The 12,724-nt window shown below is 40.0% G+C and overlaps 2 protein-coding genes across 2 annotated transcripts; both read right to left on the bottom strand.

Moving 5' to 3' along the window:
• Positions 1–295: 295 nt before the first annotated feature.
• Positions 296–9,065, bottom strand: ilk (integrin-linked kinase). Its single transcript, XM_086176843.1, has 13 exons — positions 8,936–9,065; positions 8,406–8,534; positions 4,149–4,314; positions 3,973–4,068; positions 3,688–3,784; positions 3,496–3,579; positions 3,332–3,417; positions 3,139–3,248; positions 1,660–1,787; positions 1,416–1,537; positions 1,220–1,319; positions 935–1,065; positions 296–828 (listed from the first exon to the last, which is right to left on the bottom strand). Exons 2-13 carry the CDS (start codon positions 8,492–8,494, stop codon positions 679–681), a joined length of 1,359 nt encoding a protein of 452 aa, XP_086032969.1. The 5' UTR covers positions 8,495–8,534; positions 8,936–9,065; the 3' UTR covers positions 296–678.
• A 1,914-nt stretch (positions 9,066–10,979) lies between these two features.
• On the bottom strand, positions 10,980–12,695 carry timm10b (translocase of inner mitochondrial membrane 10 homolog B (yeast)). The gene is made up of 3 exons (XM_086176817.1): positions 12,460–12,695; positions 12,270–12,365; positions 10,980–11,637 (listed from the first exon to the last, which is right to left on the bottom strand). The coding sequence occupies exons 1-3, from the start codon at positions 12,484–12,486 to the stop codon at positions 10,990–10,992; spliced, it is 771 nt and encodes a 256-aa protein (XP_086032943.1). The 5' UTR covers positions 12,487–12,695; the 3' UTR covers positions 10,980–10,989.
• Between the last annotated feature and the right edge of the window lie 29 nt (positions 12,696–12,724).

A 12,724-nucleotide genomic window follows, 5' to 3' on the forward strand; every position in this document is an offset into this window, starting at 1 on the left:
GCAATACATCACTTTTCAGACCTATATAATTTTATATGTGAGCGGTAATACGTAAACACAAGGGAACCCGCGTTCATTAAGCATATCGAGAAAATATGTGGTTTAATTACTGAAAACATATTTAAAATTTTAGCTTAGGCTTGCAGCTCACTTTAACACTGCTAAATAACAACAAATGTAATTTTCCAAAGAAAACTTCACCTGCTGTCTATGTTTGCACAATAGAAGTCATTCAAGGGACAATTGAATGCTTTAAAAAAAGAGGAATACCACGTATCAAATATATGAACAAGGGTTTGTCATAAATATAAAATTTTTATTGCATTGAACTTTCTTTGTGTAAATGACAGCATGTCTGTACACATTTCTTTGCATTTGTTTCTGAGCAGCTGTATCACACTCAGACCAGACTGTGACACTGGATTTAAAAAGTTCAAGCTGACAATCATGTGACTGATATGGTAAAGGAGCAAAATACTGCAGATGTTAAAAGAAATTTTATATCTCAAAGTTAAATAATGCTAGAAAGCTGTATAATATATCTTTTGTTGGAAATGGGTAACAAAAGTGGTCCATGGTTTATTTACAGTGGCTTAGCAGATAAATGTCTGATGTGAAGATAAAGTGGTTTGTTGGTATAAACCAAAGTAGCACGTGGACAGGGAGTAGTTAAGGGTTTCACTTGTCTTGCATCTTTTCCAAGATGGGGACGATCATGTCAAACTTGGGTCTCTTTGCTGGATCTTCGTTCATGCAGAGCCTCATCAGCTTACAAATATGAGGAGAAATCCCCGGTGGAATAGTTGGCCGCAGACCTTCGAGCGCGACCTAAGGACAGGGAAAATACAGTATTGGTAGAAAATCCTCAACGCAGAAAAAACCAGAGCCGTCTCAGTGAGCATGCAGCTAATGGTAGTGGGTGGATCCCACTAACCTTCATTCCTATTTCCATATGCGAGAGGTCAGCAAAGGGGACCTCTCTAGTAACCAGCTCCCACAGCAACACCGCAAAGCTCCACATATCTGCAGATCTTCTGTTGATGTCCTCAGGCTTCTTCTGCAGGGCTGAAAATAGTGAAGAGAAAAAATACATGTAAAATGAATTGTTTTAAAAACACGCTCAATAAACTGCCCAACTATTTGTATATTGGGACTGAATTATAGGTCTCACACGGCATAAATCTCAATTTAAACAGGCAACAAAAAGTACAATAAGTACCTTCAGGGGCCATCCATGCAGGAGAATACATGCGACCAGGACACTGGAAGCAGAATTTAGCATCGGCCATGCTTATTCTAGCTGTCATATCCTCATCAATCTGCCAATTAATGACATCACCTTGTTACAAGAAAAAACTTTTCACTCTTGATGATAATACACATTGTATCAAAAAATTAACACAAAGCTATCTTACCATGACGTGCTTACTGTTGAGGTAAAGACGTGCAACCATTGGCTCCAAAGTATGCAGGAAGGCCATGCCGCTGGCTATGTCCAGTGCAAACTTCACTGCCTGGCTTTGGTCGACCACCAGAGCTGATGAGACAGGAACGCACAAGGAAAATGCTATGAGGTTTGCCCATCTACTGCAATGCAACCCGTCTCCAGTGAGCTATATTTCATTGTGCAATATATGCACATTTTAACATTATACTTACTAGTGCCCTGGTGTAAAATGTTGTACAAGGATCCATATGGCATATAATGGGTGATGATGATGGGATGAGGGGATGGAGGTGACTGACAGGCCCCAAGAACAGGCAGTATATTTGGATGAGAAAAGATCCTGTGATACGAGGAATGTATAATTGCAGTTAGTGCCAAATAAATACTATATTTGGAGATAGAACAGTGGTGTGGATTTGTGGTGAAGCAATAAATGCACATCATAAAGGTGCCAGTGTAACTTCAGATAGATATCTACACCAGAAATAAATAAAACAAATATTAATATTAACAAGTTCAAGTGGATGTTGACCTTAAAATTGACAAATTCATAAACATTAAGAGTAAAAAAAAAATAGCTGACAAATCTAACTTGGCCTTTAGTTGCATTCTTACAACCATTTTGCAGTACATTGGCATGAATTCAACAAGTTATTTACAAATGGGTAGTTGGGAGAGAATCACATTAGAAAGGCGTGAGAATCTTAATAACCTCACATTTCCATCATCTTAGCCTCATTTCAACTAGTATATGTAATTTCTTGAAGCTCTTCAAAGTGCACAATAAATTTTATGTTGCCACTAATTTTTTTTATTTAGCACTTTGGATTAATTTCTGAAAAGGGAGTGAGAACGGAGGCCGAGATGAAAGATGATCACACAGCACCAAGTTCTTTGTATTGCATACAACCTTTCCAGTGATGGATTGTGCTTTGATTGGCTCTTGCTGAGATACTCACAAAATTTTCCTATTAAGGCTTTATTTTTCCTGTAACTGCTTGAGGTATGTAGAGCTACTGATTAAATTTGGCCAGATAAATATTACTGTGATCAAATGGTGTTATTTATCTCGTTTTTTTTTTTTTTCAAGTAAACGTTTATTATTCTTTTTTTTTCCAGTAAACTATCATAATGTATTGGTGTTTCTTCTGAGACAATTGACTGTGACTGGCTATTTTTGCATATGTAAAATGGACACATCTACCATGTTCTTCCTTGGGCCAAAAAAATATAGTGAAGAGATTAAAATTGAAATAGTGAAAAAATAATCTACTGCCTCAAAAAACACTTGAAAACAGAAGTGTTTTTTGAATAATAGGTGGAGATTGAACTTTACGGATAGAAGTTTGCAGAAATAAAGCTCTGTGAAAACCTATTTTTTATACATTTGAGTTCTTTGAACATTATTTTTGCAAGATTTAACTTAGTTTATCTCAAATCAGCAAAGATTTTAGAGGACACATTGAGATTTTTCTTTGTTTTTCTGTCAGTTTTCTACAAATTTTGGTTAAGTACAGGTAGTTCCAGCTAACTCCCCTGTAGGGCATTCACTGAGCACCGTGAGCCAACATAAACTTTGAGGTTCCAGATAGATGAGTAACATGAACCAATGGGACCATTTCAGAGCGAATAAGGTTTAATTATTCATTTGTTGGTTTACTTTTATGCCTACTAATATAAAATTCAATTACCGTAATTTCGGATGTTCCTCATTGAAGTCTCTGCTCTTCCTGGTCGTCCAGTCTCTCACTTGTAACACTTTTACTACAATCTCATCCCCTTGCCATCGACCCTGCCATAACTGCGGTCAAGGTAGTTGCATTAATAACAGAGGGTGTAAAAAAGAAAAAAACTGATACAAAAGTAAACATGAGTGCAACAAACCTCTCCTGACTGGTTTTCATTGATTTTTGCCAGCAGAGAAAGTTGCTTATAATCAATACCGGCTTGTTTGTTTAGTGTACCATTACCTGGAAAAGAGAGAATCAAATAATCACCCTTATTTAATGTGCTGACTGGCTCCTCTTTACAAAATCAATGTTACTCACGAGGTCGTGTCCGCATGGTGCCCTTCCAGAAAGTTTCCTTATAGGGGACTTTGGTCATACTCTGACCCAATTTCTCAGCTTTTTCTATTCAGATAAAAAAAAATTCAATTTTATAAATAAAGACATCTCTGCGTATGTGTGTGTGTCTGTACAAAAACAGATTGTGTTTTTAGTGCCGAGATTACTACAGACCTTGAAGCAGTTGTCTTAGGTGAGGCTTGGCCTTATCTAGAGGTGTCTGCCCATACCTGTTGCATATACACACCTGGGCACCACTGGTCACCAAGTCCTTGAAAAGGAGACATGCTTTTAATTATGCAGATAAAAGATTCAGAGATTGAAAACAAAGATGTGGCAAGATTTGAGCTCTGCTGCTTTGCAAAAACATGTAGCTCTTTCTTACCACTAGAGGGCATTTTCACCCTATATGTGTGTGTGTGTGTGTGTGTGTGTGTGTGTGTGTGTGTGTGTGTGTACCTCTGCAACCTCATCTTGTCCCCAGAAACAGGCATAATGGAGTGGTGTGTTTCCATGTTCATTCACTGTATTCGGGTCTGCTTTGCACTGGATCAGCTGGCATTCACAAGCATGATAGTTAGATAATGTTACAACAAAGGAGGTTTTGTTGCAAAGTTCCTTCGGAAAGAGTTTACCTTCGCCACAATGTCCCTGTGTCCGTGACTGGCAGCGAGATGCAATGGGGTATCGTCTCCACGGTTCATAACATTAATGCGAGCTCCTCTCATGATGAGCATGTCAACAACCCCACTCCTCCCTTCCCTGCATGCCCAGTGCAGGGGGCTGAAGCCGTGGTCGTCACTGAAACAGATGCACAATGAGGCAAAACCCAGAAAAATACGGATCCGAAATACGCTTGATGAACTGAATAGAAGAGCTCATTTTTTGTCAGAGATGGCAACCTCTTGAAGTAATGGCATAACTCTTTCTGCAGTGCCATCCTGCTTGGGCTTTCCCATAACCATCCTGAATGATCCATAAGTAGTGTCACCTTTGCAAATTGGTGTTCAAAGTTACCCTTCATCTGTTCTGTTTCTGATGTGACAAAAACTGAAAAATCACAACCAGTTGCCCCCCCCGAGGCTTGTTCAATAGAGGATGAGGAACACCTAGCTCTTCTGACTTATGTTGACAAAAAGTGGTTTAAACTACTAAAGTTTAAACCTCAAAACATGTTAGTATGTTGGGAAAAACAAATGTATGGCCTTTGAAGATAATGTTTAGAAGAAAGGCGATTGATTTGATAAGTAACCTGTGGTCTGTTCAACTTTTCTGAGTTCTAGATCACCATTGTTGTTGCTCCAGTTTGGTTGTGGGTTCAGAAAGACACATCCGTAGGATAGTTGATCTCTGGAAATATCAAATTTACTGAAGTGGACCAGATCTAGTCAGTAACGCAATGTGATAATTTGGTCTGCCAGTGCCATGCTGATGATTGAGCATAGTTCTTAAAACTACTGTGAATTGATTGGAAGAGCACAAGAGGCAATGCAGCGATTTATAGCTGATTTGTGCAACGAATGTTTGTGTTAGGTTGTTTATAAAAGGGAAGAAAGAAAAGGTGTAATCGAATGCAGACGGTGCTCGGCCAAGGCCAAATATCTCTCCGTAACAGGCATGCTGAGTAGACTTATCACACAATGCAGAATGTAAGGAAATTCAGCTGAAGGAGTCCTACTTCCTCAAATTAGTTTTAGTCATTTGGCCTCTTGAATGAACTGTATTAGCAGGAAAGATGTCTGCTATTACTTCCATTGACTTACAGGTATTACTCGTGTGGATGGATATGCTCAAATTAAATATTAATGGACTCAAACCATTAATTGGAAAAAAAAAATCAAAAAAGTTACAGACAGTGGATTTTTTTTCAGTGCTGTTACAGATAGCACTTTGCCTGGGATTAGATGATCAAATCTTCAAGGCAATGATAAAAACTATAAATTTAAATTGAGATATTGAGAAGCTCCAACAGTTTCAAAACACGGATTGAATATCTGGTTCTCCGTCTCCCAAATTATGTTTATACACTCTAATTCTGCTCAATTATTGGGATTTCAAAAGCAGCCAGACTGAAAAGAGACATTCTCAAGGGTAGGAGTTCTCTGGGAACTTCCACAGATTTTATTTTCTGTGAAATATTCCAGCAACACCTTCTGACATACAAATATAGAGGTTCTCACACCCACAATCTTCTAACCTTTTTTTAGACTTAAGCTCATGCTTGCTTCTGCAGCCTACGGCCTGAACCTTGAGTCTGGCCTGGTGATAAATGCGCCTGCGAGGACACAAACACAAAGCCAACGCGGCCAGAGCGTCACCTATGTGTGATTGGCCCCTTCAGCCATGGGAGCCCTTTGCATTAGCTGACCCCAAGGCAGCTGCCGGGGTTCTCGCAAATCCCTGCAAAGCCACAGGCTCTACACTCCATTTAACAATAAAGCCCTGGAGAGGCTGCACGGTATATATCCTGTATGGGAAATAGCTCCAGTGCCGGCTCACAGTGAATTTAAGTTGCATTCCCTGTCAGTTCTGATCCAGAACTGTAGACAGACCTGACCAAGCCTGCCTGCATGCTAAAAAAAGAAACAGGAAGAAAAAAACTTGGGAATGACAGAGCAGTAAATACACGGTGGAATCCTCAGCCACATATTTTCTTCCTCTCTCTCCTCTTGCCCTCTGTGTTCCTGTGTTGCAGCTCCTGGGGGGAGAGCTGAAACAACATTTAATGTTTCTTTGAGTTGACTCCATTCCATTTAAATCGAAACCCGAGGGAAAGCTTTTCACCTCCGACTAAACATATTTCCCCACTTGCGGATTACGTTCATGGCACTTTATTGTAAGTGAGTTTGAAAACACATTAGAGCTTCTACAGACGAACAAGCAAAGAAGGCGAGAGCCATAATGACTAGTCCCTCAGATGTTTATATGGGGCTGCAGCAAGCTGCCTGAGAAGGTCCGTCAGAGGGTCTGGCCCTGTATGGAGTTGAACAGAGGAAATGGTCTTGGCTGCGGTGTGGTTGGCCAGCAGCAATGCAGCCCTTGAGTCAACGTCAACAGACTGCACATATAAGGTCTGCCCCAAGAATGAGATAACCAAGGTCTTCAGCAGTCAAGTCCTCTGGCTAAGGAAGGAAATGAGCCCACTAGGCAAAATTGCTCTGTAGTATTGAGGCATTTCATTTTAAATATGTATGTCACACCTTAACTTAGGAATACTTAGTGACTGCGAGAAGGGAAATTCAGTCCTAAAATGTTCTTATTAGACCATTCATGCAAATGTTGAAGAACGGGACACAAAGAAGTTTCTGAAAAGATTGCACGGGGCAACTACTCAAGTATATTCTCATTTTTCAGTTTGTCTTTTTATAGGTTTATTAGTCTATCAAATTTCCAGAATTGGTGAAAACATCGATCGCTGCCGGTTCAAACCCAGCATGACATAGTCAAGTCTCAACAATCCAAACACACTTGACTTAATGACAGAAAAATGTAAAGAAAAGAATGTTGAAATTTGAGGAGACAGGGTTAGGGGGATTTTTTTTTAAATCTTGATTCTTTAAATGAGACCCGCTCTGATGAAATGATTATAAAAAGCAGTTGCTGTGGTTGTTGCAACTCTAGATTGATCACTTTCAAAGTTTTACCAATCAAGTAACTAACTTCATACAAGGAATTAATGTGATTAGTCAAACTCCTTATCAAAATTAATTAATTTTCAGTCATTCCTCTTCATGATTAATAGTTGCTAAGATTCAGGGGGTGTTTTTTTTTAATCAAATTTGGAATAGGTTTTATAAGTGTTAATGTGCAGTTAGGTTCAAAGTGAGAGGAAAAAAAATCTTACTGCCTGAAGTGCTATTTATCCATCTTTATCATTTTGATGGGAGTCGCTGAATTCTGAAGATATCAACCCTTGTTATGTCTGTCTTCTCAGATACAACAGCAAATGGATTAAATTGATCATTTGGTGCTAAAAGCATAAAAAATGTGGATTACCCAATAGTCACTCATTATCCAGTATCAAATAATAACAAGTAAGCTAAGACTCTCACCCAGAAAGATATAGAACAATTGGAATTAAGTTAATGTTGTCCTTCAGTAAACCTTAAAGCTTACAGTATACCTTAACCTTAAGAGACCATCTCTTATGAACAGAGGAGACTAGACTCTTTCGAGAGTCTGCCTAATTGAGATAATCCACAGACCTTATCTCGAGCGAACTAACAGCTGGATGAATTTCCTTAAATTCATAACTTAACAAATGAATAAATAAATAAATGTGCAGGTCCTGAACTGCCAGACCAAAATGTCTTTAAAAAAAAAAAAAAAGGCGTATACTCTTGAAACAGGCAGCTCCCAGATCACCTACTGTCCAAACGGTTGAGATTGATAAAAGAACAATTACCATGCAAGAGCCGAGCTGACTTTTTTCATTTTGCTATGGAGTGCCCCTTTAAGTGACGTGTTTTTTTACACAGTTATTTTGGAGATGACATCATAAGTAGAGAAATCCGAGCGGAAAAGTGGGGGGAAAAAATATACGCTGGACTGGAATTACAGAGCTGTGATGTTTGGTGTTACGTGGTGTTCCTGGGAGCACACAATATGGAAACTATTTCATGACCTCTGATGTGCCAAGTATCAGATTTTACACACACACACACACACACACACACACACACACACACACACAGCAGACTTAACCACCATACCAAATGTGGTGCATTTCCTGAAATTGTCATCGTTCATGGCCTGGGTTACAGAAAAACAAAAACAAACGTTATCCTTACTCATGTAGGTCATTATTTATTTATGTTTTTCCTGCGCACAAACTTCACTGCATCTGTCTAGAAAGACTGCCAGTGTCTGGAGAGGCGTCCAGGGCCACTTACCCCAGGTTGAGGTCATTCTCTGTGTTGTCCAGCCAGAGGCGGACGGCCACAGAGTTCCCCTCTCGGCACTGAGTGAAGATATCATCCATAGTTACTTCTTTTTCTCTCCGGAGACCGGATGCATGTAGCCTGCAAAATGAAAAGTTAGATGTGCATTGGGTTTGGGTGCCTGTCCATTCTTCAGATACCAAACTCAGTTCTTTTATGCGCTATACCAAACCATTTGTTTATACAATCGGGTTAGAAGTAAAGACAAAGGCCAAAGACAATCAGTCGCATAAAGAAAAAACCCAGACAGTAGTGGGTCTGAGATAGCAGTGTACAAGAATAAAGTGAACTCTTTCATAGTTCCCACTCCTCCGGGCTTTATCTTCCTCTGTGGGACTCTCTGGTGGGCTGGCCTTTTTTTTTTTTCTTTTTCAGGATCACTTTTAAGTCTACTCTGAACTTTGAAGGTCTCCACAAAAAGTAAACCAACTAACTAAATAAAGGAAAAACAGAAAACAAAAAAAAAGTTTTAAAAGTCTTACCAGCTGCCACTGGATGATCGGTTTCTTCCGAGTGTGGTTTAGAAGCCCGGTAAAGCGCCGTCGTCTGGCCGGTCCACGCCCCGCTCCTCGGACCGGGGAAGGCGGCGGTCTCTCCCCCCGCAGGAGCGCCGGGACGCAACGCCTCCTGTTGGTGGCAATGCGATAATGTTTCCTCCATCATGTTGACGCCGCGCCAGAATGCCGGGGGCGAAGCAGAGCAAGTCAAAGGCGGCTCCGGGGCGGGGGAGGGTGCACGACGGTTATGAGCAAGAGAAATATTTCGTTAAGTAGTGTGTTTAAAACAACTTTATTTATTTTCTTAAAAAAAAAAAAAAAACGCTGCAACTCTTTAATGTGTTTGTAGTGGTACTACATTTTGAGCCATAAAATTGCAACATTTCCAGATGTTTATCTGCAGTTCATCTGTAATCATTTGAGCGTCCCTGTTTATGCGCCTCCATTTGCTCTTAAATGTAACCCGAGGTTATATTTAACAGAATGGCAAATATGTATGATAAATCCTGGTTTTGGGGAGGGGGTGCTGCTTGTTAATGTAGATGGTATCGAAATTTAAATGTCTGTAATGACCATGAACATTTTGTAGAAAGGCCCATCATTATTTCCTTTGAATTGAAGGAAAAGTAAAATATGATTACTCAGTTAATGTCTGTCTCACGGATGAGTTCCCCTTTTACACAGCCATATAGCTTCATAAACTTGATTCTCCATATTGTGCATCCTTTCTTAAATCTACTGCAGAGGCATAACACTTTTTCAGATTTTCATGGTACATGCTGCTTTTAAAATCGTTTTTATACGCGCCCGGGTCAACAATAATGACCGTCTCACAGGAGTACCAAAAACAGAAAATTGAGGTCTTCATGTTTATTTGATCAAACCATCAGTAAAACCCTGAAGCTAAAGCGTAAAAAAAAAGATGTTTAATGTGAGAGCACTTACAAGCATCCTTTATGTGATCTATTACTTCATTCAAGGTTCCTCTTGTCATAAATGTATTTATCTTGTTCCCATGGTGGGAATGTCTGAGCATCACTTAAAACCCGTTTCCACATCCGGAGTACTCTCTTCTCAATTACTAAAAATCTAACTAGAAGAAATGGGATGACTGGTGACCTCAAAAGTATGTGGAAGCAGTCAAGTAAGACATGGAGGCTGGGGAGACTCAGGGTCAGGCTGAGAATGGACTTTGTGAAATAGCCGACATCTCACAATATAATACCATAGCATGTGTTTTTTTGTTTTGTTTTTTTTTTAACAAAAGGTTCACATTTTCACAACTTACTTTTAAACATTTTATTGACTGATAGGGCATCTGGTGAAACTGGCTGTTTAAGATTGTCTAACAGTATCGCGTTTTAAAAGGAATGGTCTGTGACAACATGAATTCTGTTTTAATGTAAGTAAGTCAGAAACATATGATCAGCACAAGTTATTAGGACTGTTTGCATGATGAGCACCTGGGAGTTTTGTTACGCAACATTCTGGCTATATGAACAATACCAGGTGATTCATCAATACATTTTCTTTTGCTTCAAAATCTCAGTAAAGGTTAGTTTCCACTGTTCCAGGAGTTAAGACTACACGTCTGACCCCAAGAAGAAAACTGCATTTTTCTTGTATCTGAGATGGCTACAGTTTGCAGTGTGTATTATTATTATTATTTTTTTTTTACAGACAGCACCTCAGCTGCATCTTTTGTCCCTGTTGCTGCAATCCCCTTTGGTAATGTATCATATTGATAGATTCTACAATTCTCTCCAACATCTCTGAAGACATGAATCCATTCTATTCGGCACAAAACAATTGAATTGATAAATATTACATTATAATAAAAAAAAAAAATCTTTGCACAGACAAGCCTGAAATACCAGAAGTTTTGATATCAAGCTGGCTTGTGACATGTAATATATCTATATGATCAGGAGAGCATTTCTGGCATAATAGGTGAAAATCTGTATTTTATCTGAATAAACACAGACAGCCAATATGCCAGTCAAGAACAGGACTTTGACCCAGGATCTGGTATGACACCTTTATTGGTCTGACACTGGGGGAACCTTTGGAGCTACTGCTTGTTCCAATGAGCTCTCTTTGTTTTTAGACAGAACCGTAGCAGCAGCATCTGGCGCAGGAATAACTGCTGTAATTGGAATGGGTTTAGATGGGATGAACTCAAGTGCCGGACTGGTAGGCTCCTTCTGAGCTCCAGCTGAGGAGGAAGAGGGATGAGAAAAGCCTGATGTGTCAGATGGTCCACTTCCAGCACTGTTGAGTACTGAGTCAGTTGCCGGTATTAGGGATGTTGTGGCTGATAGCGAGATTTCTGAGGCTGTCGCCGGTTGGGATACAGGAGTGTCCATCTCAACTGGAATATCTATTGCTGCTGACTTTAAGACTGAGCCTTGTGTTTCCAGTCCAAAGTTTGGGGCCGATTGTGATACTTGTGGTAGTGCAGAAGAGATGGCTGGAGTTTCAGATGTAGGTGAGGCCTCGGCAAGAGCACCGGCGGACTCCAAAGCTCCAGTTGCAGCTGCTTCAGCTGCCTTGGCATTCTCAGCGGCCTTACTCTCCATCTCTTCCACCCTTCGCTGCACCATCCGAGGCATTAGCTGTACATAGGTGCTCATCATGCGGTGGTTTGAGCGGATTAGTTTCCCTGCACAATTATCCACACAGCGGTCCTGGACAGGTGAGAGTAAACAAGGGAATCAATTAATTAAATGTCCAACAAATACCGGGCTACTAGGATATTATGCACTGCATCATATCCTAGTAGCCCTTAATAAAACTATAGGTTTTCCGAAGAAATTAAACAAAACCAATCATTTGCTCACATCCTTCGTCAGTTGAATGGTCAAATTAAAAGGGCGGGTAAATTATTTTTCAAAACTTTTAGGTTAACATTGACAAAGATTACATTTTCAAAAGAGTTATATTGTTATTACCAATATGCTGTGATAGTTTAGAATAGAACTTTTTTCTACTTGTACTGCTGCAGCATAAAGAGGCCTTCTTATATCGCAATCTGCCTGAAAACACAAGTCTGGAAGCTGCAGAAGGATGGCCCCTCTCGATTTCACACTCTTAGGATGAACAGTGAGCCTGGGGTCGCATCCTAAATCTTCCACCATAGTTACTCATCTCTTTTGGGGAAGTCAGTCTGAAAATGAAACAGTAAATCTTTCCGCATGCAACAACAATGGTATGAGTAAACAATGAGCAAAAGAGATTCAGTAAGATCCAGTGTTGCAGTTGAATCAGTTGGTGTGTCTGCAGTGAATTGTTGAGATATGATCCGTTTAAGGGTCCTTGCCTCGTTCATGGTCAGGTTTCTGTAGTTGAAGTTGCTGGTGCATCGCTGGAAGCAAATTTCCGTCATGCGGTTGTAAACCAAAAGAAAATCCCGCAGCTGAAAGATAAAGACAATGTTAACTTTTCTATTACCACACATATCGCGACATGATATTAAACATGCAGTGCCTGACACAGAATTCTAGACCTACGTTTCTCAGTTGTTGGTCGGGATCCATTCTTAGCGGAAGGTTTCAGCGGAAATAGCTAACGTAGTGAAACTGTGGTCTCACTAATCCTTGACGGTCTGGGGACAAAGTTAAACTCAATCGACAGGCTGCTGTATTTTTGAAGGATAGGAAAAAGTCACAAAGAGTTCCAAAATACGCTGCCAGGTGTATTTGGGTACTATGGCATGACTTTCATGCGAGCCGCCATGTTTGTAACGTTCTTCTTCTACGGCTTCTTTGTTCTCCA

This window comes from Fistularia commersonii, chromosome 29 (assembly GCF_037954325.1).
Source record: "Fistularia commersonii isolate RoL2024-O1a breed Wild chromosome 29, RoL_Fcom_v1.0, whole genome shotgun sequence".
Lineage (NCBI taxonomy): Eukaryota > Metazoa > Chordata > Actinopteri > Syngnathiformes > Fistulariidae > Fistularia > Fistularia commersonii.

What these genes read in the sequence shown, in the direction of transcription:
- ilk (XM_086176843.1), bottom strand. Translation starts at nt 8,494, where the DNA reads ATGGATGATATCTTCACTCAGTGCCGAGAGGGGAACTCTGTGGCCGTC. An exon ending in GACAAGATGAGGTTGCAGAG is followed by an intron (nt 3,785 to 3,972) that starts GTACACACACAC and finishes CTCCTTTTCAAG; the next exon opens with GACTTGGTGACCAGTGGTGC. An exon ending in ATATGGAAATAGGAATGAAG is followed by an intron (nt 829 to 934) that starts GTTAGTGGGATC and finishes CCCTGTCCTTAG; the next exon opens with GTCGCGCTCGAAGGTCTGCG.
- timm10b (XM_086176817.1), bottom strand. Translation starts at nt 12,486, where the DNA reads ATGGATCCCGACCAACAACTGAGAAAC. An exon ending in CCGACCAACAACTGAGAAAC is followed by an intron (nt 12,366 to 12,459) that starts GTAGGTCTAGAA and finishes TTTATCTTTCAG; the next exon opens with CTGCGGGATTTTCTTTTGGT. An exon ending in GAAACCTGACCATGAACGAG is followed by an intron (nt 11,638 to 12,269) that starts GCAAGGACCCTT and finishes TCACCTGTCCAG; the next exon opens with GACCGCTGTGTGGATAATTG.